Source organism: Calliphora vicina, chromosome 2 (genome assembly GCF_958450345.1).
Source record: "Calliphora vicina chromosome 2, idCalVici1.1, whole genome shotgun sequence".
Taxonomy (NCBI): domain Eukaryota; kingdom Metazoa; phylum Arthropoda; class Insecta; order Diptera; family Calliphoridae; genus Calliphora; species Calliphora vicina.
The window spans coordinates 136,199,894-136,224,861 of NC_088781.1; the positions used below are offsets into that span (position 1 = coordinate 136,199,894).

A 24,968-nucleotide genomic window follows, 5' to 3' on the forward strand; every position below is an offset into this window, starting at 1 on the left:
ACCTTGATTTATACTGTGTTTCTCAATCAATGTTATGTCTTCGTTCTTGATCTAGGAAACATGCGGGCATGCTTCGCACGATTGTCTTCCTGGATCAACATACATCCATCTCTAGCTTAGGATCTCGAAATCTAAAGGTTGAGCCAAGTGTCTCTATCAGTCTTTGATCTTAGTTCTTGATCTAGGAAACATGCAGGCATGCTTCGTATGGTTATCTTTCTGAATCAACATACATCCATCTCTAGCTTTGGATCTCGGAATCGAAAGGTTTAGTCAAGTGTCTCTATCAGTGTTGGATCTTCGTTTTTGATCTAGGAAACATGCAGGCATGCTTCGTATGGTTGTCTTCCTGAATCAACATACATCCATCTCTAGCTTAGGATCTCTTAATCTAATGATTGAGTCAAGTGTCTCTATCAGTCTTGGATCCTCCATCTAGATCTAAAGAACCTGCAGTCGTGCTTCGTACGGTTGTCTTCCTGGATCAAAATATATCCATCTCTAGCTTAAGATCTGGGAAACTAAAGGTTAAGCCAAGTGTCTCTATCAGTCTTGGATAGTTGTTCTTGATCTAGGAAACATGCAGGCATGCTTCGTACGGTTGTCTTCCAGGATCAACATACATCCATTTCTGGCTTAGTATCTCGGAATCGAAAGGTTTAGTCAAGTGACTTCATCAGTCTTGGATATTCGCTCTTGATCTAGGAAACATGCAGCCAAGCTTCCTACGGTTGTCTTCCTGGATCAACATACATCCATATCTAGCTTAGGATTTCGGAATCGAAAGGTTTAGTCAAGTGTTTCTATCAGTCTTGGATAGTCGTTCTTGATCTAGGAAACATGCAGGCATGCTTCGTATTGGTTATCTTCCTGGATCAACATACATCCATCTCTAGCTTAGGATCTTGCAATTGAAAGATTGATCCAAGTGACACCAATGCTCCACCTTAATTTCGAAAGCAATAGCTCAGTTTTTACCTATTATCCTTCCACCATAAACATGTATCTAACAGATATTGAACTGATTTGTTTCGCCCTCTTCCTGGAACCTCGCATATCTTACTAATTTCAATCATTTGAAAAAAAACTACCGTAATGAAACGCTAGACATTTTTGGAGAGAAAGACTATTTAAAAACTTTGCAACCAATTTTAAGCATATTTTAGCTCCAGTCTAATTTTTTCTCTGTTGAACATGTCTCAGAGTCTCGGAACCTAGTATTAAATTCAGCAGACATGCTTCATACGGTTGTCCATTAATAATATCGGATCCCGGAATTGACATTCTTGAAGAGAAAGACTATTTAAAAGCTTTGCAACCAATTTTAAGCTGATTTTAGCTTCAGTCTAACCTTTTTTCTATTGAACATGTCTCAGAGTCTCGGAACCAAGTAGTGAATCCAGCCGACATGCTTCATACGATTCTCATCTATCCATTAATAACATATGATCCCTGAATTGAATGGTGGAGACATCTACTTAATTACGATATCAACAATTTAAAACTATATCTCTCTTGGAATATTATTCTTTCTTAATATATTTATAGATAACTGACATACGTCGCACTTCAATTATCTTATGGGCAACATATTTGAAACTAGTTTGTTCCCACCTCTTCCTGAAACCAACTTCGATTTCAAAAAGTTTGTCAAAGATAAAATCATGGCAGTCTTAAAGAGAAAAGACTAGTTAGGAACTTTACAACATAGTTAAGTCGTATTTAGCTTGTTTAATAATGTTTCTCTGTTGTACATATCTAAAAGTCACAGAAAAAAGTAATTGATCAAGCAAATATACAGAAAAGCTAGGTACAGTTCTCTTCCTGGATCCACACGCCTCCATTATCTTTACATATACTCCTCCTTAACGGCTAGGCCGATTTCGAAGAAATTTTGTATGTTTGAGTGGGTCCCTGGATGGTTCACAATTGACCTATATAGGTACAATGGGCGTGGCACCTCCTATACGAAGTAAGCATTTATTAATAGCTACCGAGCGAAGCCGGTTAGTTAAGTATATCACCTTGGAATTTATTAGTAGATATATGCGTCTCCAAATTCCCAAGTTTTTATTCAATATTCCTGATAACATACAAACATCGCTATTCCTTGGTCAAAAACTATTTACAGACAATAAATATTGATCTCTATAATAACATACACATCTGCTCAAAATAATAGATACACCTAATTGGAAAAAATTTAAATGGCGGTAACATTGAAAATTTCCTCGCAAGCGTTAAGAATACATCATATTATTAAAATTTCTATCTGGCAATGTCATGTCAGTCAAAAATCTGGCAACTATTTGCTTTCATGTTGATTTTTAAAAACGAATTTATTTGAATTACAAAAAATTATTTGCTCATAAAAATAGATACACATCAGTAATTTGTAATTTGTTTATATACAATTTTTTTTTTTGTGCAATTTTTTGTTCCTATTTACGTGAAACAGTAAGTATAATTTAAATTTTAGCAACAATTTTATAAAAAATAGGACTCTTTTGAAGAAAATGGGACGAAATCATCATTGTACCGAAGATGAGAAAAAAATTGTTCAAACGATGAGAAATCAAGGAAAATCATTACGGGAAATAGCAAAGAGCATAGGAAGATCTTTACATTTTGTCCAAAATGCTTTATCTAAAAAACAAAAAAGAGAAACTCGCGGTAGACCAAAGAAAACCAGTCCAGAAACAGATAGGCGGATCGTCCTTATGGTTAAAAAAGACCCTTTCATATCATCGAAAGCTATTTCTGCGGAGCTATGTAACGAAATCAGTCCACAAACAGTTCGTCGTCGTCTTTTACAAGCTAAATTGCCGGGAAGAATTGCCAGAAAAGTGCCACTAATGCGCCAAAAAAATATCAAGACAAGATTAGAATTTGCTAAAGAGCACTTACAATGGTCCGGGTGTGAAGGCGAAAAAAAATGGAGAAATATTTTATGGAGCGACGAAACAAAAATAAATTTGTTTGGAAACGACTGCCAAAGAAATGTACGCCGACCAAAAGGAAAAGAATTCCACGTTTAATTTACAAAAAAGACGGTAAAACATGGCGGGGGAAACATAATGGTTTGGGGTTGCTTTTCATGGAATGGTGTTGGTCCGATATTCCGAATAGAAGATACCATGAATGCTAGTGGGTATAGAGACATATTGGAAAACGTAATGCTTCCATATGCATCGGAAAATATGCCATTAATATGGACATTCCAGCAAGACAACGACCCAAAACATAGTTCAAGATTAGTTAAAAACTGGTTCTTGGAGAATAACGTACCTGTTTTAAGCTGGCCCAGCCAATCCCCTGATTTAAACCCAATAGAAAACTTGTGGAGTGAATTAAAGATAAGGCTTTCGAAGGAAGTTTTCAAAAATAAAGACGATTTATGGGAGAAAACGCAAAAAATATGGTACGAGATTCCATTGGAGAAGTGTCAGAACTTGATATCCAGTATGCCCAGAAGAGTGGAGAAAGTTTTACAAAACAAAGGTGGATATACTGGATACTAGCTTTACTTTAATAATAAACTAATTTTTTTAAGATAAAATTTATTAGCTTTTGTTTAATAAGAATTTTTAAAAATGTATCTATTATTATGAGCACCAAATTTTTCGAAATTTAAGAAATTTAATTTACTTTATAATATTTATTATTAATTATGAAATATTTTGTTTTTGTTTTTTACTCTCCTTTTAACTATAAATAAAAATCGACTGAATTTTTTTTATAATTTTACAATATACCATTATTTTTTTTCGTTTTTAAAAAATAAATTTTGGTGTATCTATTATTTTGAGCAGATGTGTATATTATCGATTGACTCCTATTAATTGATCAGTTTTCATTTCTAAATTCCCTGTTTCGACTAGTTAAACTACCTTAAGCATTTCCTTTATAGTTTCTTTAAATACTTTAATCTTAGTATAAAACTGGCCGCATAATGTCATACTTGAACATTAAATAACCACTTCCTTGCATTCTTAACATAGACAACACCCTTAAGCAAATCTCTCCAAATTACTATAAACTTAAACTTCAGTTTAATAAAGTTTACCTAGCTAAGCCGCTTTTAAGTAATTTACCGGCATTTTTAATTCTTATAAACTTACAAAAACTAAAATATTCTTAGGTTTCCTCAAAAGAATGAATAATTTTTATAACTTTACTTAGAATTTCAAGCAGCAAAAAAAAAAGAAAAAAGGAAGCAGCATTCACCAACTCTTTCTCGTGAAGTTCACAAAAGCCTATAGCAGCAAATAAACTTCCGTTTGCATTACTTAAACCACGTGAGGTTGCCTGTTGTTTTGGCTATAAACCCCCCTCCCTTTGCAATTGTTTTATGAATATTTTCTATGGTTTTAACATAAAGTTTCTTCATTGTAACATATTTTTTTATTACAACATTTTTTTTTCAACCAGAACATGTTGGAAACAGCCCGTCAGTTGTATACTACTAGCAACAGCAGGTGCTGCATTTGTAATTAGAGGAGGAAATAGTAAAAAATTATAAATAAAAAAACTTAGCAATTGTAAGAAGAAATAAAAAAGACCTTGGCTGGCATAAAAAAGACAACAGCAGATGACAAAAGCCAACCAAAAAAAAACGCGATACTTAAGACCATAGATAACAAATATTTTGCGTGATACAACGGCATAATTGTAGCAGTGTTTGGCAATGCGGTACAACATAAATTTAACTATACAAAAGTTGGCAACAAAACATGTACAGGCTTAATTACTTAATGTTGGCTAAATTAACACAAGAACTGTCAATTCAACTCTTTAATTGGAGCCTGTTATGTTAATATTCATAGTTGTCGTAATTTAAGCATCTTTCATGGTCTATAGTTAGATGATTAAGTGACTGACTGACTGGCTGGCTGGATGTTTGGTTAACTGAATGAGTTGTTAGATTTGTTGCCTTAGGTGTGGTATTTCAATTCAATATACATATCAAGAGAGCTGCTGATATTTGATACCTCAACTACACAAAATAAAGACATAAAGTGTAATTTAATTACTTAGCTAATGGACATAATGAGTTGGCCAACAATGTTTTGAAATCAATTTTAATTAACAACAAATGGCACTTGATTTAAGCCAGCTTAATCTCTTTAAATCTTTTTTTTTTTTCTTAAACTAATTTCTCTTTATTTCCGTTTCTTTGTAGGCTCATGTGGTGGCTGCTTTTGAACAATCTTTGTCCAACATGACATCACGTCTGCAGCACTTGACGGCCACAGCAGAACGTAAGGATGGCGAACTAACGGATATGCGCCAGACTATAGAGCTATTGCGCAAACAGTCCATACAGGCAGGATTAACTACCGCTCATATGCAAAGCATGGGTGTGCAGACACAAAGTCAAACTCAAAATGATTTACTAAGCAATAAACCACCACCACTGCCACCCTCTTTGGCCGGACAACATATGTCAAGGGCTGCCCAACATCATCAGCAACAGCAATTGGGCTCGAATGGCCAGCCAGGAGCCATGCAAAGACATCCCAGTTCGGATTCTATGTGTTCAGTCAACTCCATAGGTTCCAGTTGTTCGACTCAGGATAAGAAGCAGAAAAAGAAGGGCTGGCTTAGAAGCTCTTTTACCAAAGCCTTTTCGCGTAATGCCAAAATATCCAAAACTAGTCGTCATGTGGGTCACAATCACTCGGGTTCACAGGCCAGTGATATAGGCAGTCATGCCTCCGGGCTAAATCGCAGTAATGGTCATGGTGAACCTCCGGGCTTGTCGGCCTTGGCCACACAACCGGCTCCCAACATGCCATCCTCACCCACCAAATCTAGCCCCGCCAAGACCGTTACTCTGATAGATAATGCCAAACCCATAGATGCCATAGATCATGAGGAAAATACCCATGTGGTTGAAGATCTTAAGAAACAATTGAGGGAAAAGGATTTAGTGCTCACAGATATCAGATTGGAGGCTTTAAGTTCAGCCTCACAATTGGAGAGTCTCAAGGAGACGGTGAATAAAATGAGAGCCGAAATGATGTCGCTCAAGCAAAATAATGAGAGACTACAGAAAATGGTAACCAGCAGATCTTTGGCTGGTTCAGAGGTCTCTTTGGGTAATGCTATTAGTCCCAATGGTTCCATAGGTGAATCAAGGCGTTACTCCTTGGCCGATGGCAACTCTAGGCCACCCATGGAATTGCCCAAAAGATTAGAAGAGGAGGTAGAAGAGGAAAATATACCACCTGCCCCAGCACCAGAACCTCCACCACCTCCAATTTCACCCACCACCCACATAGACTTGACACCTCCTCCTCCAGCTTTAGAAGCCATGTCGAGTCCTGCTCACATACCCAATACAGCCGAGGAAATGCAGGATGTCAGTGATGGCAAGAAATTAGCCATAGCCTGTTATTTGGGTCAACCCGAGTCGTTTGGTAAATACTGCGAGGAAATGCTGGAGATAGATGATTTTTATGCCAATAGCTCAATGATTGGCAGCACTTTAGATGAAAATGGCGAACGTAAAGCATTCCCCACGGCCAGTCCCAATGAGTTTGTTATTGCTTATACCTATATTTCGGGCAAGACATCTTGGCAAAATTTGGATTATATAGTACGCAAAACCTTTAAGGATTATGTGTCACGCATAGACCCAGGCACCAATTTGGGTTTGAATACAGACTCCATAACCTCCTATCATTTGGGCGAGGCAAAGCGAGGTCCCGAAATGGGTTTCCCGGAACTTTTGCCCTGTGGCTATATAGTGGGCAATGTGCGTACTTTGTATATTTGTTTGCAAGGTGTAGGCAGTTTGGCATTTGACAGTCTAATACCCAGGAGTATAGTGCATCGTTATATTAGTTTGCTAACCGAGCATCGTAGACTGATATTGTGTGGACCCAGTGGTACGGGCAAATCATATTTGGCCAGACGTTTGGCGGAATTTTTAGTGGCTCGATCGGGTAGAGGCAATCCCTCGGAAGCTATAGCTACATTTAAGTAAGTTGTTTGATTTAAATGTTTGAAGAGTGTGAGTCCTAACCATTTTTTCTTTTTATTTCTTGTTATTATGAATATAGTGTGGATCATAAATCCTCCAAGGAGTTAAGACAATATTTAGGCCATATTGCCGAGCAGGCTGCCATAGCTAATGGTGCCTCTGAGTTGCCTTCTGTGATTATATTGGATAATTTACATCATGCCTCGGCTTTGGGTGATGTGTTCTCTTGTCTGTTGAGTGCGGGACCAGCAGCTAAGCTGCCCTGCATTATAGGCACCATGTCGCAGGCCACCTGCAATACCACCAATTTGCAATTGCATCACAATTTCCGATGGGTAAGTTAAAATAGTTATAGCTTAAATAAAAATTGTTAATGATTAATAATTTTATGGTTTTTTAAAGGTGTTGACTGCCAACCACATGGAACCGGTTAAGGGATTCCTGGGACGCTTCTTAAGGAGACGTTTATTCCAGCTGGAATTACAAACCCAACATCCTCAACCCGAATTGGCTTCAGTTTTGGCCTGGCTGCCTACTGTTTGGCAGCATATTAACAGATTTTTGGAGGCCCACAGTTCTAGTGATGTGACCATAGGCCCCCGTTTGTTTTTGGCTTGTCCTTTGGATTTGAAAGAGTCTCAAGTTTGGTTTACCGATATATGGAACTATCATTTGTCTCCATATCTAATAGAGGCGGTAAGAGAGGGAGTACAGCTCTATGGCAGGCGAGGAGGAGCTTGGAATGATCCCTCAGCATTTATCAGAAATTCCTATCCCTGGCCTTATGGTCCCGATTCAGTGCCACCTTTAAGGCAGATTAATGCCGAAGATGTAGGTTTGGAGGGAGTGGCAGCCAGTAATGGTGATAATCAAGATCCTTTGGTAAGTTTTACCATATTATGAATAAAAATTCCGAGGGAGTTTTTTTCCCTTTTCTTATTTTTAACATTGAATTTGTATAGGAAAAATGGGAAAAAGGAAAAAACTCCTGGTGAATTTTTATTCATAATTGGGCTGTATATCTAACATAATTTAAAGATCGAAACTAACTTGGAATCATTTTCTTATATATTTTTAGTTAAACATGCTAATGCGTTTACAAGAGGCTGCCAACTATTCGGAAAATCAAGATCAAGAGTCTGACTGTGCCAGTTTAGATTCAAATATTACTCCCGATTCTTCAGCCGGAGCTGAATGAGATTTAATGATGGCCGGCACTAAGCATTGGTTATAAAATCTCTAAGGCTACTTGCAAAATAAAACTATAGGAAGAGTAAAAATTATAATTATCACAAAAAAAAATATTAAACAAACTCTATACAGCTTTTCCCCCAAAGTTTATATATCATATATTTATATAATCATCAATAATAACAACTAATCTTTATTTATATAAACTTTACACAAACCCTATACAAACTATAAATGTATTAAATACCAAAATTTTTGTATATTTTATATGAGAAAATCTAAAAATTAATTAACTAGATTCCAAGACTTTTGTTTAGGGAATAGCAACAAGTAAATTATTAACTAAAAAAATAACTTTTAATTTAAAAGAAAGTTTGATAAAATAACAAACAGCTTGTAAACCCAATAATATGCCAAAATTGTCTGTTTTAAAATTAAGTTGAAATTGATTTAGGAAAGAGTCTTTACCCATAGAGAAATATACATAGTAAGGAAACAAGAAAAAAACTCCAACAAAAAAAAATACTCAAAGAAATTACACATACTAGAGTTGATTTTGTTTTCACATACATTCTCAACTCTTAGCTTTTTGACAACTGAGTTAGGTCTTTAACAGCACAGTTTCCGCTCTATGTATTGTATATTTCTCTATGGTGCTTTACATTTAAAGAAATTTGTTTTAGTTTCTAACATTTTAACATTTAATTTATTTATAATTTTTTATTATTTATTTTTATTTATTTATTTTCTCCCTAACTTGCACTACTTTCTTTAATTTGATTTTTTTGACTTACACAAAAAAAAATTTGAAAGCAGTAGCTTAAGTAACACTTTTATAAACACTAAAAACACTGTAAAAAATTAATTAGCTATGATTATGAGTTAAATACAAAATTGCACTTTTTAGCGGCACTTGTTAAAAATGCAAAATTTTTTATTCTAACTACTACACTGAGCAAAGAAAAAATTGCCAAGAAAATTACCTTGCACCTTGACTAAAATTAATTTTATAGTTAAACTAAAACAAATTTCTTTAATTGGTAGGGGATAAAAAGTATAAGAAAAGAAACAATTAGTAGCTATATAAAGTCTTTAAAATAAGACCTGCAGTTAATTCTTAAAGCCTCCATAAAATTATTTTTTAAAATGAAAAATACTGCCAACATCTTCAGCAACAGCAATCCAGCTCAAACGGCCAGCCCACAGCCATGCAAAGACATCACAGTTCGGATTATATAGGTTCCAGTTGATCGACTCAGGATAAGCAGCAGAAAAAGAACAGCTCGCTTAGAAGCTCTTTTACCAAAGACTTTTCGTGAATTGCCAAAATTACCAAAACTAATCGGCAGTCCTTAATTCGTAAAGCCTCCATTAAATGCTCTTTTAAGTGAAAATCCATGGCTTTCGGTCCCTTAATTTAGCTGAAAATGTATTGTATCCTTAGAAATATTTTTGATTTTGCTCACAGAGTATGACTATTCCTTTGGGATAAAAATTTCACGAACTCGACTAAACTTAGACGTCTTTTTGAGTTCATTAAAGCTAAAACTAGACAGCTTTTTAATCTTTTTGGAAGTTTCGGTCTCTTAATTTAGCTGAAACAATATTGTATCCTTAGCAAAATGTTTGATCTTGCTCACAGAGTACGACTGTTCTTTTTGGAATAAAAATTTCATGGACTCGACGAGACTTAGACGTCTTTTTGAGTTCATTTCAGCTAAAACTAGACAACTTTTTAATCTTTTTGGAAGTTTCGGTCCCTTAATTTAGCTGAAACTGTATTGTACCCGTAGAAATATTTTTGATCTTACTCACAGAGTATGACTGTTCTTTTGGGATACAAATTTCACGGACTCGACTAGACTTAGACGTCTTTTTGAGTTCATTTCAGCTAAAACTAGACATCTTTTTAATCCTTTTGGAAATCTATGGCTTTTGAAAGTTTCGGTCCATTAATTTAGCTGAAAATGTATTGTTTCCTTCTTTTGGGATAAAGATTTCACGAACTCGACGAGACTTAGGCGTCTTTTTGAGTTCATTACAGCTAAAACTAGACATTTTTTAATCTGGTGAGTTCTAGTTCAACGAATTCTGCTAGTTATATCGACCTATTCCATTAGTCTACTGGACGAAGGGAAGTAGAATGTGATTGAGAATGTGGGGGTATTATGAGGACTCTCACCACATAAATTGGGGAAAGCACGGAATATGCGGTACCGTAAACTTTATCCTGTCCTTAGTTGTGCCAGACTTTTTTGGCGGCAGATTCTTCTCCATAACTGCAATGAGCGGTCATTCAAATACAAAATTCATTGCGGTATCCTGTTACCGCAGCATTTACAGCTTCTATATGAATGACGTTCAAAGCTGCTTGTCTCTAGTTACAATCCAGAGGATCTTGGACATACCTCCATATGTTCTCCTCGTGTATTCGAATTTCGTTACTGACAAGCCTCCGGGGAGACTCCAACGTTATGCTTTTGCAATAAGAATGACTCTCTATGGTCAACATGACATTTTATTCCAAACCTTCGTTTTCTCAAGCAAATGATGTATCCAAATGTTCCTAAAGGCTGCGATTTGGTAGCTTCGAATATTTCAATCACTCAAGGCCTAACCAAACGTCTTGTAGGTTGCTAACAATGTCTCTATATCCATGCGGAAAATGTTGACGGCTAACGCTTTAAAAATCATGTGCCTACTTCGGAATTTGTGCGTGATTGAGGGGGTAAAGAGTCTGTAAAAGTTCTCCCCAAACTTTATGGGTAATTCACAGTTTAAATTATGGCTGCCAATATTGGGCTTTACCTTCTTCATGCAGGTGGTGAATAATGTTGCAGAAGCTAAACAGGAGTGTGAGACAGGACCTCGCCCCAATTAACTACTTTAGTGGCGGCCAATTATATATTTACGGTCCATCCGTAAATGATCGCCATTGTAAATTGTAGTATGATCAAAAGGGTATAATGTGGTTTCGATAGGTCTAACGTCACGACTTCCGTTCTTTCACCAGGCCTCAGCCTGTTTTTGTAACAGATCTATTGTTGTCCCGAGTTCTTAACTGCGAAAATTACTTACTGCAGCTGTCGCTGGGTTGGCAATATTTGAACGGGTAGTTCCGGAGCGAAAATCCAATTATAGTGGGAACTAGGTTCAAGTCCTTGCTTAGTCATTTGCCCAATTCACAATTGGTGTCATAGCGTTGTATAGTTGTATGTCGTATTTTTTTTATTAATGTTTTATTTTTGTTTCAAAAAAATTGTTTGAAAAATATTTATGACATACAACTCTACAACACTACGATATCAATTGCGAATTGGGCAATTGTTTATGCTTTTCAAATAATTCTATTTCAATACTTTTTAAGCCCAAACTCAAGACTCCTGAAAAAAACTTAACAAAAAATATTTTAATTAAAAAAATTATTCATTACAAAAATATGGAAAATTACACTGTAATTTTTTTACACTTTTACACAACAAAAACTTAAACAAAGTTCCACAAAAAAAATACAACTTTTTTTTTGATTTTTTTTTTTTGGTTTTTGTTTTTTAAAAGTGTAAAAAATCAGTGTAATTTTCCACTTTTTGAAATGAATACCCTTAATAATTAAAAAAATTAATATAAAACAAAAAAAAAAACACACAAGAAAAAAAATTCAAATTTAACATACAATGTTATTTTAAAGATTTCACATAAAACTTGTAAATGTAAAAAAATAACACTAAAATCATAAAAATTTCAAATAAATGTAAATTGTAAATAATAAATATTTTATGTTCTTTTAAGCCAAATTATTAACAACAAACTAATATTTAATAAAAAAAAACAAACAAAATATAACGCTTCTAACAAGTATAAACTAATAAAAACAAAAAAACCAAACTATAATTCTTTAAAACTCCCCTAAAGAGAATTAATTAATCTTACAAAACATAAAACTAATTGTCAATAGTAACAAATCTAAACTAACTTTTTTATACACTCAAATAACAAATAACTATAACTATTTATACCTAACTAAAAATCATATAAAAATGTCCTTTAACTTTCAAACATCATGTCCTTGAAAAGAAAGTAAAATACGTACGATATACAAAACCAATAGTTAATTTTCTTAAAGCTTGTTATAGTTATTTTCATTTTTTTTTATATATATTATATATAAATTTAGTTTATTTTATTTGTTTTTTTATATGTATAACTTTTTTAAAATGATATTTTCCACTAAAAAAAATATATGTTTAAAATTTCTTTATTTTGCTGCAGAAAAAACAAAAAGAAATTAACTTAAACATTGTTTATTTAATTCTATTTAAATGAGAGAAAGGAAAATATGTAGTTGTAATGTTTAAGCTAAATAAAATAACATAAATTTAGTTTTAGTCAAAATCAATGAAATGTAAAATCAAAATAATTTGTAATTTAAAAAAAAAAACTACAATTAAATAACAACAACAACAACAACAAATGAGAACGAAAAATGCTGCATAATAAAAAGAAAGCAAATAATTTTTTTCAAAAATATAAAAAAACAGAGTTTTATTTAAAAGATGGTGTATAATACAACCCTTTATTATCGGGGTCAAAGGTGAATGGTTAGAATATTTCGGATTTACAGTAAAATTTTAACGAATTATTATGTAATAGCAAATTAGGTTTCATAACAAAATTAGTAAAACCATGAACGATTTTAAACGATATATAGTATGGGGGATTTCACGTCAAACCAACTTTTAAAATCGATGTCTTCCGATCGGTATGAAATTTACACCAAGGTTAGACCTATTGGATAGTAATTCAGACACAAATTTTCAACAAGATCGGTCCAGAACTCTCTGAGTTAGACATTTTGGCCAAACATGTGATTTTTCTCATCCATTTAACTTATTACCTATTGTTCCAAATAGTTTAGGTTGCTATTTCTTCAAAAAAATATTTAAAAAAAAAAAATAAAAAATTTTCAATTTTTTTTCCGAAATCAAAAACTTTTTTAACTTTTTTTCCGTTTTGGTCTCGTAGTGGGATGCGAGTGGGATAGTATCAAAATAAATTTTCTAACACAAAAATTATATGTCTTGACTTACAAAATATTTATTTTGATAGATATTCCAGTCACATCCCACTACGAGACCAAAAAGCTCTTAAAGGAATAGACCAAAGCTTTCTTTTGAGCAAAAAAAAATTTTAAAAAAAGGGCCCCTTTTGAAAAATTTCGATTTTGCCGAAAAGAAATCAAAAATTGAATATCTTGAGTTACAAAACATTTATTTTGCTATATATCCCACTCGCATCCCACTAAGCGACCAAATAGATCTTAAAGGACTAGACCAAAGCTTTCTTTTGAGCAAAAAAAAAAGTTCGATTTTGAAAAAAAAGTGAAAAATTGCATGTTTTGAGTTAAAAACATTTATTTTGAAAGATATCCCACTCGCATCCCACTGAGCCACCAAATAGGTCTGAAAGGAAAATATCCAAGCTTTCTTTTGAGCAAAAAAAAAAAAATTAAAAAAACGGCCCATTTTGGAAAAAAAATTCGATTTTGAAAAAAAAAAGTAAAAAATTGCAAGTTTTGAGTTAAAAACATTTATTTTGAAAGATATCCCACTCGCATCCCACTAAGCCAAAAAATTGGTCTGAAAGGAAAATATCCAAGCTTTCTTTTGAGCAAAAAAAAAAATTAAAAAAAGGGTCCATTTTGAAAAAAAAAGTCAACAAAGTTTTTGATTTTGATTTTTGAAAAGTCAAAAATTCCATGTTTTGAGTTACATTTTTTTTTGACTCAGAGAGTTCTGGACTTGTTGAAAAATTTTGTCTGAATTACTATCCAATAGGTCTAACCTTGGTGTAAATTTCATCCCGATCGGAAGACATCGATTTTAAAAGTTTTTGCACTTAACGTGAAATCCCCCATATGTATAAAATATGAGTGATCACAGATTGAGCTTATTTTCCTAAAAATCGCAGTATTTACAAAGTTATGAATGATTTAAGATATTTTAATTTTTTAGACTAAAAATTTATTTTTGGTATAAAATATGAGTGATCACAGATTTAGGTTATTTTGTCTAGAATCGCAGTATTTACAAAGTTACTAACGATTTAAGATATTTGAGATTTTTAAAAATCGATTTTTTATATAAAATATGAGTATATTGGAGTTTTTTATACTAAAAATCGATTTTTGATATTAAATATAAGTGATCACAGATTGAGCTTCCTTTTTTCATTGCGACCACTATTTACATACCGACTCATAGCTATATTTATATTTAAGTTGATTTTTATATAAAAAAAACCGATTTTTGTTTGAAAATAGCAATGATCACAGATGATCGTCATTTTTCCATTTGGTGCACTATTTCAACTTTGCTTGATTTTCAAATAAAAAATTGAATTTTGGTTGAAAATAGCAGTGATCAAAGATGATCGTCCTTTTTTCATATGGACCGCTATTTACCAACTTATAGTTAACTTAATTTTCATATAAAAAATCGATTTTTGGTTGAAAATATAAGTGATCACAGATGATCGTCCTTTTTCACTATTTACCGACTTATAGCCATTTTTAAGTTTAACTTAATTTTCATATAAAAAATCGATTTTTTGTTGAAAATATAAGTGATCACAGATGATCGTCCTTTTTTCATTTGGATCACTTATGCCATTTTTAAATTTTACTTGATTTCCATATAAAAAATCGATTTTTGTTTGGAAATAGAAGTGATCACAGATTAGGCTTGTTTTGTCTAGAATCGCATTATTTACAAAGTTATTAACGATTTAAGATATTTGAGTTTTTTATATTAAAAATCGATATTTGTTATAAAATATGAGTGATCACAGATTGAGCTTAGTTTCCCTATAATCGATGTATTTACGAAGTTATTCACGATTTAAGATATTTAATGTTTGGTACAAAATATGAGTGCTCACAGATTGATCTTAGTTTCCCTTTAATCGCAATATTTACAAAGTTATTAGCGATTTAAGATATTTGATTTTTTTTATACTAAAACTCTATTTCTGGTATAAAATATGACTGATTACAGTTACCTTAAAATCGCAGTATTTACAACGTTATTAATGATTTAAGTTATTTGAGGTTTTTGTAGTAAAAATAGCTGAAAGCCTATTTTTCCTAAAATCGCAGTATTTACAGTTATTACCGATTTTAAATATTATATTAAGATTTTAGTATAAAGATTATAACGGAATCGATGTAACCATATCCGTCTGACTGTGGAAATCAATAGACCAACTTAGATTACTATTTTAAATTGAGGAAATCGGACCACAAGTGGCTGCAAAAAAACCGCAACAACCTCAATTTTTTCACCTATTTTTAATTTTTTTTTACCATCTATATTTTCAAAAATAAAGTTTTTTTCTTGACTGCTGGGCAAAGAATTATTTGATATTGAATATCGCATGGAATATCCAATACTTAAAGTGGTATAACTGGGGAACTATAGACCGCTGAAAAATAATATATGCCGTAACTATAAGGCATTGAAAAAAGATGTACCTGTGGTATAAAATTTGTTGAGATTGGGGTTGATGCTGTTAAAATAGAATTTAACCAAAAACACTCCAACAGTTATTGTTGTAAAAGTTCCGCCGTTGTTGGAATTTCTTTCCTGTGAAAATACTTCCGGTTGATACAGCTGTTGCCGATTTGATAATTATTGGCCGATTGTTAATCGAGTTGTTCAGGATCATATATCCAATTGTCGTGGGAACGCACTCCAACAGTTATAGAGTTTAAAGATAATTTTTATAAATTTAAACAATTTTATTTGTTGGGATTGATGTATAACATTTCCACAGGTAGGACAGGCCATTTACACTTGTAGAAGTTTAACCAAACAACTTTTACAAACTGAATACAAATTAAATGTTAAAATTAATTAAAGAAATTAAACAGAATTGATGTTTGCATTTTATACGAACTAGTATGTATGTAATTGTGGTGGCATCAATGAAATATTCTCCTTATTTTACATGTTATGTGAAGATTAATAGATTTTAATTTAACTCCACTCTGTCTTGATAATAGTATAAACACTTTCATTATTGCGCCATTGGCGCCAATAATTTATATTTTATGATATGCAAAATTTTGTGGTATCAGTTGCAAAAAAGCAGTAGTAGAAAGAAAACCTCCGGCTCAAAAGCTTTACACACATACACCGTGTATTTCTTACCCCCTGTCTATACTTGACAAATATTTATCATAACAATAAATGACATTTGTTGTCAAGACAAAGTTGTCTAAGCAAAAGCACTTAGACAACTTTGTCATAACGAAGCAATAATACTAATAAATGGAGACTATACCTGATAATTTTTTATCTTCACAACCATTTTGACGTTTATCATGATACAAATTTATGAAGTGTAGACAGGGTTTTATGGGTTTTGTCTGCTTATACACAGGGCAAGTTTTCTTGCAAAAGTCTAGAGTTTATTGGAGAGAGTGTCAAGAAGAAAGAAGAGGGGTGCACACAAGATGTATTAACAAGGTGGCAGCGTAACTACAACAATACAAGAACAATAGTCACTTTTGTTTGTGTAAAACCGTGTAAACTGTCAAAAAAAAATCACAAAAACGCACTTTTATAAATGAAATAGTTTTTTTTTAACACTTTTAAATATTTTATGCACATAAAGCGGTGACAAATACTCACTTTTTTAAATATAAAATAATCTTTTTAATCTTATAACAAATTTAAAAATGTTTGACGAGCAAGTTTAAAAGGGAATCGAAGAGACTTGCTTCAAGTAAACTTGCTGTGTGTAAAAGCAGACTTTGATTTGTTTGAAGACCCCCCATTTCTCATTTGGAAAAAACAATAGAAAAAAATGGTTTTGCTCATATGAACTGCTCAATTGTGCCATTTTCATGTCCGTTATTTTCGTAGTATATAAAATACTACTACTCTTTAAATACAACTCTGCTGCCATATGTTTGATGTGGGCAACTACAACACTGTCATGTCAGTTTTTTTTCTCAACGACTAGCAGCGAGTGAAAAGTGAGTTCGGTTTCTGTAAATTTTCCAAGAAAATTAAATAAATTTATATAAAAAATCTAAATAATAATAGAAAGTATTTAGATTTTTATTCCAATAATCTTTTAAACAAATATATAATTGATAATTTTTATATATTTTTCGATTTATATGTGATTTGTACTACAAAAAGTGGTTGTGTAACCTTTTGCTAATAGACCTGACAATATTTTATTAGAAAAAACGTGAATATTGTAAATAATCAATATTATTATAAAAAAATCTGTTAATAATAAAAAATTTAGCTTATTTTTGTTAAAAGTAAGCCAAATTTTATGAAATTTTGTTTGAATAAATACAATTTTCATACCGTCTATACATTTTTTGGTAAAGGTTGTTACATAACCTATTTTTGTAGTCTGTCCCCTATGATTCTGCGTCATTTTTTAGTTAAGAAATTTTAAAAAATTAAATATATTCTTGTTTGTTTTCTAGATTTCTATCCGCTATGGCTCTACGTGTTCTCAATATGGCTTTGCGCCGTCAATTGGCCAAACAAATGCCACTTACCTCTCAAGTTGGCAGCGTTGCCTCTGTCCACACCTTGGACAAAATTGGCAAACGTGAAATCGTAGGCTATGGCTGGAACGGTACTGCCTGTTATGCCGATCGTGTCGATTATCCCATGCCAGCCATCCGTTTCCGTGAGGCCACCAATGAAATCAATGCCTTGCGCGAGAAGGAGAAGCAAGATTGGAAGAAAATGAGCACTGAGGAAAAGAAGGCCTTATACCGTGCCAGTTTCTGTCAAACTTTCGCTGAAATGAAGGCCGGTACCGGCGAATGGAAATTGCATGTTGGTTTGGGTTTGATCTTCTCCACCTTAGCCATCTGGGTTGCCATTTTCATGAACACCTTTGGTAAGTTTAATAAAAACAGCATTTTGAGAAATTTCATTTTATTATTGATTTTTATTTTGTGTTAATTTTTAGTCTACGATGAAATGCCAGTTACCTTCGATGAAGAGCACCAAAAGGCTCAATTGAAACGTATGTTGGATTTGGAAATGAACCCCGTTACCGGTGTCTCCTCCAAATGGGATTACGAAAACAAGAGATGGAAGTAGATTTTTCCAGCTGTTATTTAAATTTGCTAAAAACAGCCAAACAATGTGTATTGTGTACTCTATATAAACAAATAATTTAAGTTATTACCATCCAACCAAAAACATAAAATCTGTTTTTTTCCTGTGAGTTTATCATTATTTTGTTGTATTTGTATGAAAAAGAGGAGAAAGGTATATTAAACAAAAGGCCCCCATGTTATATAATTTAAGAGCAAAGCTTTAAACAACTACCTATACTTAGTACAATTTATTAAGAATTTACTTATTTTATGTTCAAATGATGAAGAGTATGAAAATAGAGAATCAACTAAAAATAATTTTAAAAGTTATAAAATGTTTGGGTTTTTATTGGGATGGTTGGACTTGGGATTGGAAGATTTTATCTTTCTGCATTCAAATATACATGAATTTCGTGTCTGGCAATACCGAAATCATATACGAGAAGCGCCATCTATTTGTCAAAATCGTTTATAAAAATTCACATCTTGCAATATTATTGAGTAGTTTACGTGGAAAGTTAACAACCCCAATCTTGTTTAATTTTCACTCATAATAGGTAATAGTGATTTATGTGGAAAGGATATACGTAAATTTGTCATCCGTTTATAATTTGTATAATGTTCATTTCCGAGCCTATAAGTATATATATTCTAACCCCTTATTCATAATAAATTTTTAATTTTATAAAGGCTTTAAGAAATTTGATATAACGATATCCTTATGTTGGTTGAAAATAAGACGAATTCATTACAAGTGACGTTAAAAAGCCAGCTGACTATTTTTTAGATCGATAGGTTTTCTGACTTATGTATCAAAGTTTGTTTACATTAGTTGTACGTCTTTATTTATTTTCACCCCTGTTTTTGATTTTTGCAGTCAACTGTGTGAGAACCAAATCCTCTAAATCTTAAATACAAACCGAAATAAAAACTTGCCCTTACACGTGCCAACTAATTGGTCATGTTGGTCGTTGGTTGGATAAAAATTTTTGGACCGATTTTGTTGATTTTAAATAGCAAACTTCTCGAAAGTACGTCTGACAGAATTATCGAAGGATCCCGAAGATATCAGTGGTCATCAGAAAATTGATTTTAACAGACACGGGGACAGACAGACGAACATGGCTTAATCGATTCCGCTATCTATCAGAATATATATACTTTATAGGGTCGGAAATGAAAAATGTAGAAATTACAAACGGAATGACAAATTTACATATATATACCCTTCTCACGAAGGTGAAGGGTATAAAATGATTTTATCTTTTCTGTTAGATTGCATTTTTTTTATTTATTCAAAACCAAGCCCATTGGCTTGGTACATTTACATTTAAAATTATCAAAATTATTTTAATTATGACAAAATAATATATAAACATTTTTAATATAAATTAATACAAAATAATAATAATACTTTTCAAATGTAGCGATAACAAAGTTGTTAATGGAAAAAAAAATATATTTTTTCATTTTGTTCGTACTGTTCTACACATAAGTCAATACTTATAACCTTCTTCTGCAGATGAATTTCATCTAAAATCGCACTTATTGCCTATTTTCATATTTCTTTCCCTATACATTCTGGCAACACTGCAGAAGAGAGTATTTTTACTCATCCCCTCTTGAGTGAGTGAAAAACTTTGCTGGTATCGGTTTGTTTGTTTGTTATTTTCCCACTCTCTATTATATTCTAAAAGAATAAACTTTCGCGTGTTCTATTATTGTTCTCCAATAAAATTGTGTCATAGAAAATTTTGTAAATAAATTATTAAATTTGCCGTCATTAAAAGGTTTAAAGCAATAAAAATATAACAAATTAAATAATATTTTAACTGTGTGTATTTTTTTCTTAGTGTAATTGGTGAAAGGCACAGTAATTTCTCCTAAAAAACTGTGCTTAATATAATTCCCAACACAATGTTGGAGCGCAGCTTTCGGGGATGCGTCATTAAAAGCTCAGCGACCACCACAAAAACGACAAAAAAGGTAAGCAAGAAATATACAAATAAATAAATAATTAGATAATGTTATCGCCAATTGAATGCACTTTTAAAGCAATTGTTTTTTTTATTTGTCTATCTGTGTTATCAACAACTAAAATATGATTCTTTCTAATAAGCAGGTTATGTCCCACGATGAATTTATGAAACGCATAAATAAAACTTTATATTTCGGCAATGATTTCACTGACAATGATGATGATAATATTCCTCATACTACCATGGAGATGTCTAAACCCTTGGCGGAGTATGCCTCCGAATTGTTTAGCGACAGCCATCGTGGTTATACATTGAATCGTTTAAGTTGTGTGGAGGCTTCCAGTGTACAAACGGCCACACCGGCTACTTTGATTATGGCTTTAATATACTTGGATCGTTTGAATGTTACGGATCCCGGCTATGTTAGACGTATAACACCTCAGGAATTGTTTATTGTTTCTATGGTAAATGCTGCACACACATATTGATTTATTTAATACAACCTGTTGATTGAGAATTTCATTTTTGTTTTTGCATTTGTAGATGATTTCAACCAAGTTTTATGTGGGACACGATGAGGAAATATACATGTCTGATTGGGCTGAGTATGGTAACATATCGGAGGATAATTTAAAGCAATTGGAGTTAAAATTCTTATGCGCAATTGTAAGTATTTAAAGAAAATCTATATTCTGTACTATTCTTGTCACTAGACCATATGGGGAAATTTTATTTTAAAGTGATCAAGTGTTCGATATGTTTTTGTATGTGATGCGCTGAGGTAGGTTTAGGACTGCAGTTTATGACGGCTATCGAACGAAATGATATGGCAATAAACAATTAAATATAATGATTTTTTAGTATCAAAATTTGCCTATGGAAATACAGTCTACAAAATATAAAATATGTGGTGCATTGCAGATTATTTATAAAAACTTAAAACCAAAAAAAGGTTTAAATCTGTAATTTATTACATTTCAGAAGTTTTTATCACATTAGTTATCAAAATTATTTTTAATTACTATATATTTGTATATTGGAAGGTTGCTAATGAAACGCCAATTCCTAAAAATGAAGATGCTAACAATCCTGACAATTATCGCCCAATAGCAATTTGTTCTGCTCTTTCCACAATTAAGGAGAGGATGGTTAACTAACATCTTGTGAAATATTTAGAGTCCAACAATGTAATCAGTGGTCGGCAGTATGGCTTTCGTAGAGTACGCTCTACTGGAGACTTGCTAGCCTTCCTATCGGAAAAATAATGTCGTTACATTCATCATTTTGGCGAAAGTAAAATGGTTGATATAGCCATTTTTAAGGTGTTTGATAGGGTGTGGCATGGTGCGCTTTTATCAGAACTGATTGCTTTTGGTGTCGTTAATAACATATATATAACATTCTCAGAGATCGCAGATCAAGTTCAAGGGAGTTCAAGATTAATTCAGGGGTACCGCAAGGCTCCGTTATTTCTCCTACTCTATTTCTTATCTTTCTAAACCACCTTCTATGTCAAACTTCCAACCCTATCTACTCTTTTGCAGATAAAAGCAACATTTCCCATTCATATTCATTCAATTGTAGAGCAGGCCTGTCGGAGATTGGGGCAATGAGGCAAAACATGAATGATTCCCTTAATCAGGCCCTTGTGACAATCTCTGAATGGGCTTGTGCTAACACAGTCGAATTGAATATATGCAAGACTTAGTGTTGTATGTTAACACAGAAGCGCACCACATATCATGTTGCTTCATCTGTTTTTGTATGGGTGGTGTGAATATTAAACAGTCAAAAGCTCTTGATGTTCTAGGCATGAGTATTCAGTGCGATGGACAAAACACATTTTTCAAGTGTCGAAGGAAGCATTCAAGTATCTTGGTTTTCGATATAGGAAACACTTCACTCCATCGTCGCGCACAGGAGAAGGCGAAGTTGCTTATCGGTGACAGTAGGGTATCCAGCTTTATTGACTCACTGGAACATCGTCGCAATGTGGGTTGTGTTTCACTGTTCTACCGATACTACAATTGAATGTGCTCTGCTTAAATTAGCGAACTCGATACCGAAACCCGTAGTTTTTTACGCCATACACGATCTTCGCCAAGTGCACATTCATTCGTGATCAACTGTTCGAATTCGTACAGTCCGTATGTGGAATAAGTTTCATGCTGACTTTCCTGTCACTTTCAATATACAAAAATTCAAATCAAATGTGCACAAACACGACTTCCTCTATCCTCCTGCACTTAGGGGTCATCCCCTGAATGCTGGTCCAAGCAAAAAAGAGTGCTACCAGAGCTTCGAAATAATTAGTTCAATTTTAGCTTAATTCACTAAAATCTCAATTCAGAATTGTTTTGCAATTCACAGCAATTCTTTCTAGCTAAATACTGCAAGAAAAATATTTAGTTTGGTCATAACTCAGACAATTTTGGTTGATGATCAATCAGATATTTATCAATAGCATTAGTATCCGACTGAAGCCACTTTTTTAAGCCGATGTTAGGACGAATTACGAATTAGTTAAGAATTAGTTTTAATTATGTAATGAATATCTTTATTAAATAGCTTGCATAATATCTATACCCCAAGTTATTTGACCATTTCGAAAAATAAATTTCAATGGATTAAGCGATATTCTTAAATCAACTCCCCTAACTATTAGAATCCAAAAATATATACAAACAAAATTCCAAATCACACCTTAAAAACACTACAATTTCTTCTTAATTGCTTTCCACTAGGATTGGAACATATACATATCGAACGAACAGTTTTTCGAAAAACTCACCAGTATTGAAAAAACTTTGGCACGAAGACAGGGTCTACGTCGTGGCTGGTTGACCTACAGCGAGCTCATACAAATGTTGCCCTCATTCGCCTTAGCCAAATTTTTGCTCAGTAACATAACCGTAATCGCCGTCAGCTATGCCGCCAGTGTTATGACCATAGCTGGGGCATTATTTTTGGCAGCACAAATTCCCGGCACATCATTGCATCGTCAACGTACTCAGTTAACAACGAATAATACAGATTTGTTAAACGATGCCGATGTGGATGTGGGCAATGTTAACGTAAATGGATCGACCGTAAGCGCAGCTACATCAGTGGTTATAACACGACAGCACAATCATACCAATTTGGCATTAAATGTTGAAGATGAATTGCTCAAACTAGAGAGACAATATCGTGAAGAGGCTTTGCGTGATAGTCTGTTGCAAAAGAATAATGAAATTTCCACAGAATCCCGTCTAACATTGCCCCAACAAATGCTAATGGCCAAAATAAATGTCAATCAAAAGTGTGCTAAACATGGTAAACAGTATCAGCAACAGGGTCAGTGGTTTGCCCACAAGGAAGAGTACAGTGATTATGGTAAGTTGTCGGCAGAAGCTCAACAGCACTATGATATGGATCTTTATCGTCAACCGCTATTAATGCAAACCCGCCATGACTATGCTACTAAAGGAATACATTCTGGAGGATTTAAACAGGAATCTACACATCATTTAACATCTTATGATAATTCTACTATGGTAGGTTTGCTTTGGCACTATCTAGCCGATAGTGTACAGCATACAACATTTATGCGTTTGCCTTTTGTATGGCTGAAATTTATGTAAACATAAATTTTCATATACAAATATACATACATAAATCTGATAGTTTTTTTTTACGGATATGTATTTGGAATATCTTTTAACTTTTTTTCTTTATTTTTTTTATTAATCACTTTTAATTTTTTATATATTTAATAAATGATTTACTAAATTAACGTTTGCTGAAACGTAGTTGTGCAAATAAAATTTGCATAACAACAACTAACTAACAAACAAATTAATATACATATTTATAATATTTAACAAAATAATATATTATATATTTTTTGAGCATACATAATATGAAAATGTTGTTTTTATTTAATAATTTATTGTAATTTTATTCAAAATTAAATGAATTTGATAGTAAAAGTAAAAAGCAAGTAGACTTGTAGATATAAACAATATTACCATATTATATACTAATACCTTTTAGATATAGATTGGTTTTTAAGTTTATTATTATGTATTTATTGTAAATACAGTAGAGGCTAGAAAAAGTTAAGTAGTTTGTTTTGCGGGTGCAGTTTCGGAAATATTATCATCATATTGATCCGTGCCTGTGTCCGTTACATTCTCATCGAGCTATAACCGGCAGCAATATATTCACATGAGAGAGTACAATCAGGCTCAAGTCTATTCAACAACTGTTGTGTCTTTTCGATTATACGATTATAAAAACAATCCGGTGGAAACCGCACCTATAAAGGGATAACGTCTACGTCATCATACTGATGATTATCCCTATTCTGCAATTTATACTCATCCCATCATTCTTTTAATAGCACAACTGCATGACGAAGGCCGTGTTTTTGGAATAATTCGTGAATTAACAGGCCCTCTTGAGTCACAATGAACGCCAATTACTGATTACGATAACAAAGTTTTGTCACTTTTATTGGATTCTGGCCCATTGGTTGAAAATAAAATAAAAATAAAATTTTCTCAAAAAAGTTAAAAATTAGCCTCTACTGTTTGGTTTTGGCGAATTTTATTATTGATAAAATATTTTATGTGATCAAAGATTCGAAAGATTTATTTCTTAATCAATTTTCAAAATCAAATTATATTTT

General features: G+C 32.8%; 3 protein-coding genes across 8 annotated transcripts in view; all 3 read left to right on the forward strand.

The window, feature by feature from the left end:
• Window positions 1–8,464, forward strand: part of sick (sickie) — a 234,646-nt gene extending 226,182 nt beyond the window's left edge. For all 5 annotated transcript variants that reach the window (XM_065502052.1, XM_065502050.1, XM_065502051.1 and 2 more), the window contains 4 exons: window positions 5,183–6,987; window positions 7,068–7,323; window positions 7,391–7,870; window positions 8,067–8,464. In XM_065502052.1, the coding sequence (XP_065358124.1) occupies window positions 5,183–6,987; window positions 7,068–7,323; window positions 7,391–7,870; window positions 8,067–8,186 (2,661 nt within the window). In that variant the 3' untranslated portion in view covers window positions 8,187–8,464. The remainder of the gene's footprint in view (window positions 1–5,182; window positions 6,988–7,067; window positions 7,324–7,390; window positions 7,871–8,066) is intronic.
• The window catches only part of LOC135952210 (protein CNPPD1), a 526,375-nt gene extending 502,171 nt beyond the window's left edge, over window positions 1–24,204 (forward strand). The window contains exons 1-5 of one of the 2 annotated variants that reach the window (XM_065502056.1): window positions 19,969–20,107; window positions 20,171–20,303; window positions 20,440–20,760; window positions 20,840–20,962; window positions 23,041–24,204. In XM_065502056.1, the coding sequence (XP_065358128.1) occupies window positions 20,235–20,303; window positions 20,440–20,760; window positions 20,840–20,962; window positions 23,041–23,919 (1,392 nt within the window). In that variant the 5' untranslated portion in view covers window positions 19,969–20,107; window positions 20,171–20,234 and the 3' untranslated portion in view covers window positions 23,920–24,204. Of the gene's footprint in view, window positions 1–19,968; window positions 20,108–20,170; window positions 20,304–20,437; window positions 20,761–20,839; window positions 20,963–23,040 lie in introns of those variants that run through there. The other variant, XM_065502057.1, reaches the window with a different exon arrangement.
• LOC135952209 (cytochrome c oxidase subunit 4 isoform 1, mitochondrial) lies at window positions 17,198–18,445 on the forward strand. The gene is made up of 3 exons (XM_065502055.1): window positions 17,198–17,216; window positions 17,688–18,112; window positions 18,185–18,445. The coding sequence occupies exons 2-3, from the start codon at window positions 17,701–17,703 to the stop codon at window positions 18,316–18,318; spliced, it is 546 nt and encodes a 181-aa protein (XP_065358127.1). The 5' UTR covers window positions 17,198–17,216; window positions 17,688–17,700; the 3' UTR covers window positions 18,319–18,445.
• Window positions 24,205–24,968: the final 764 nt, after the last annotated feature.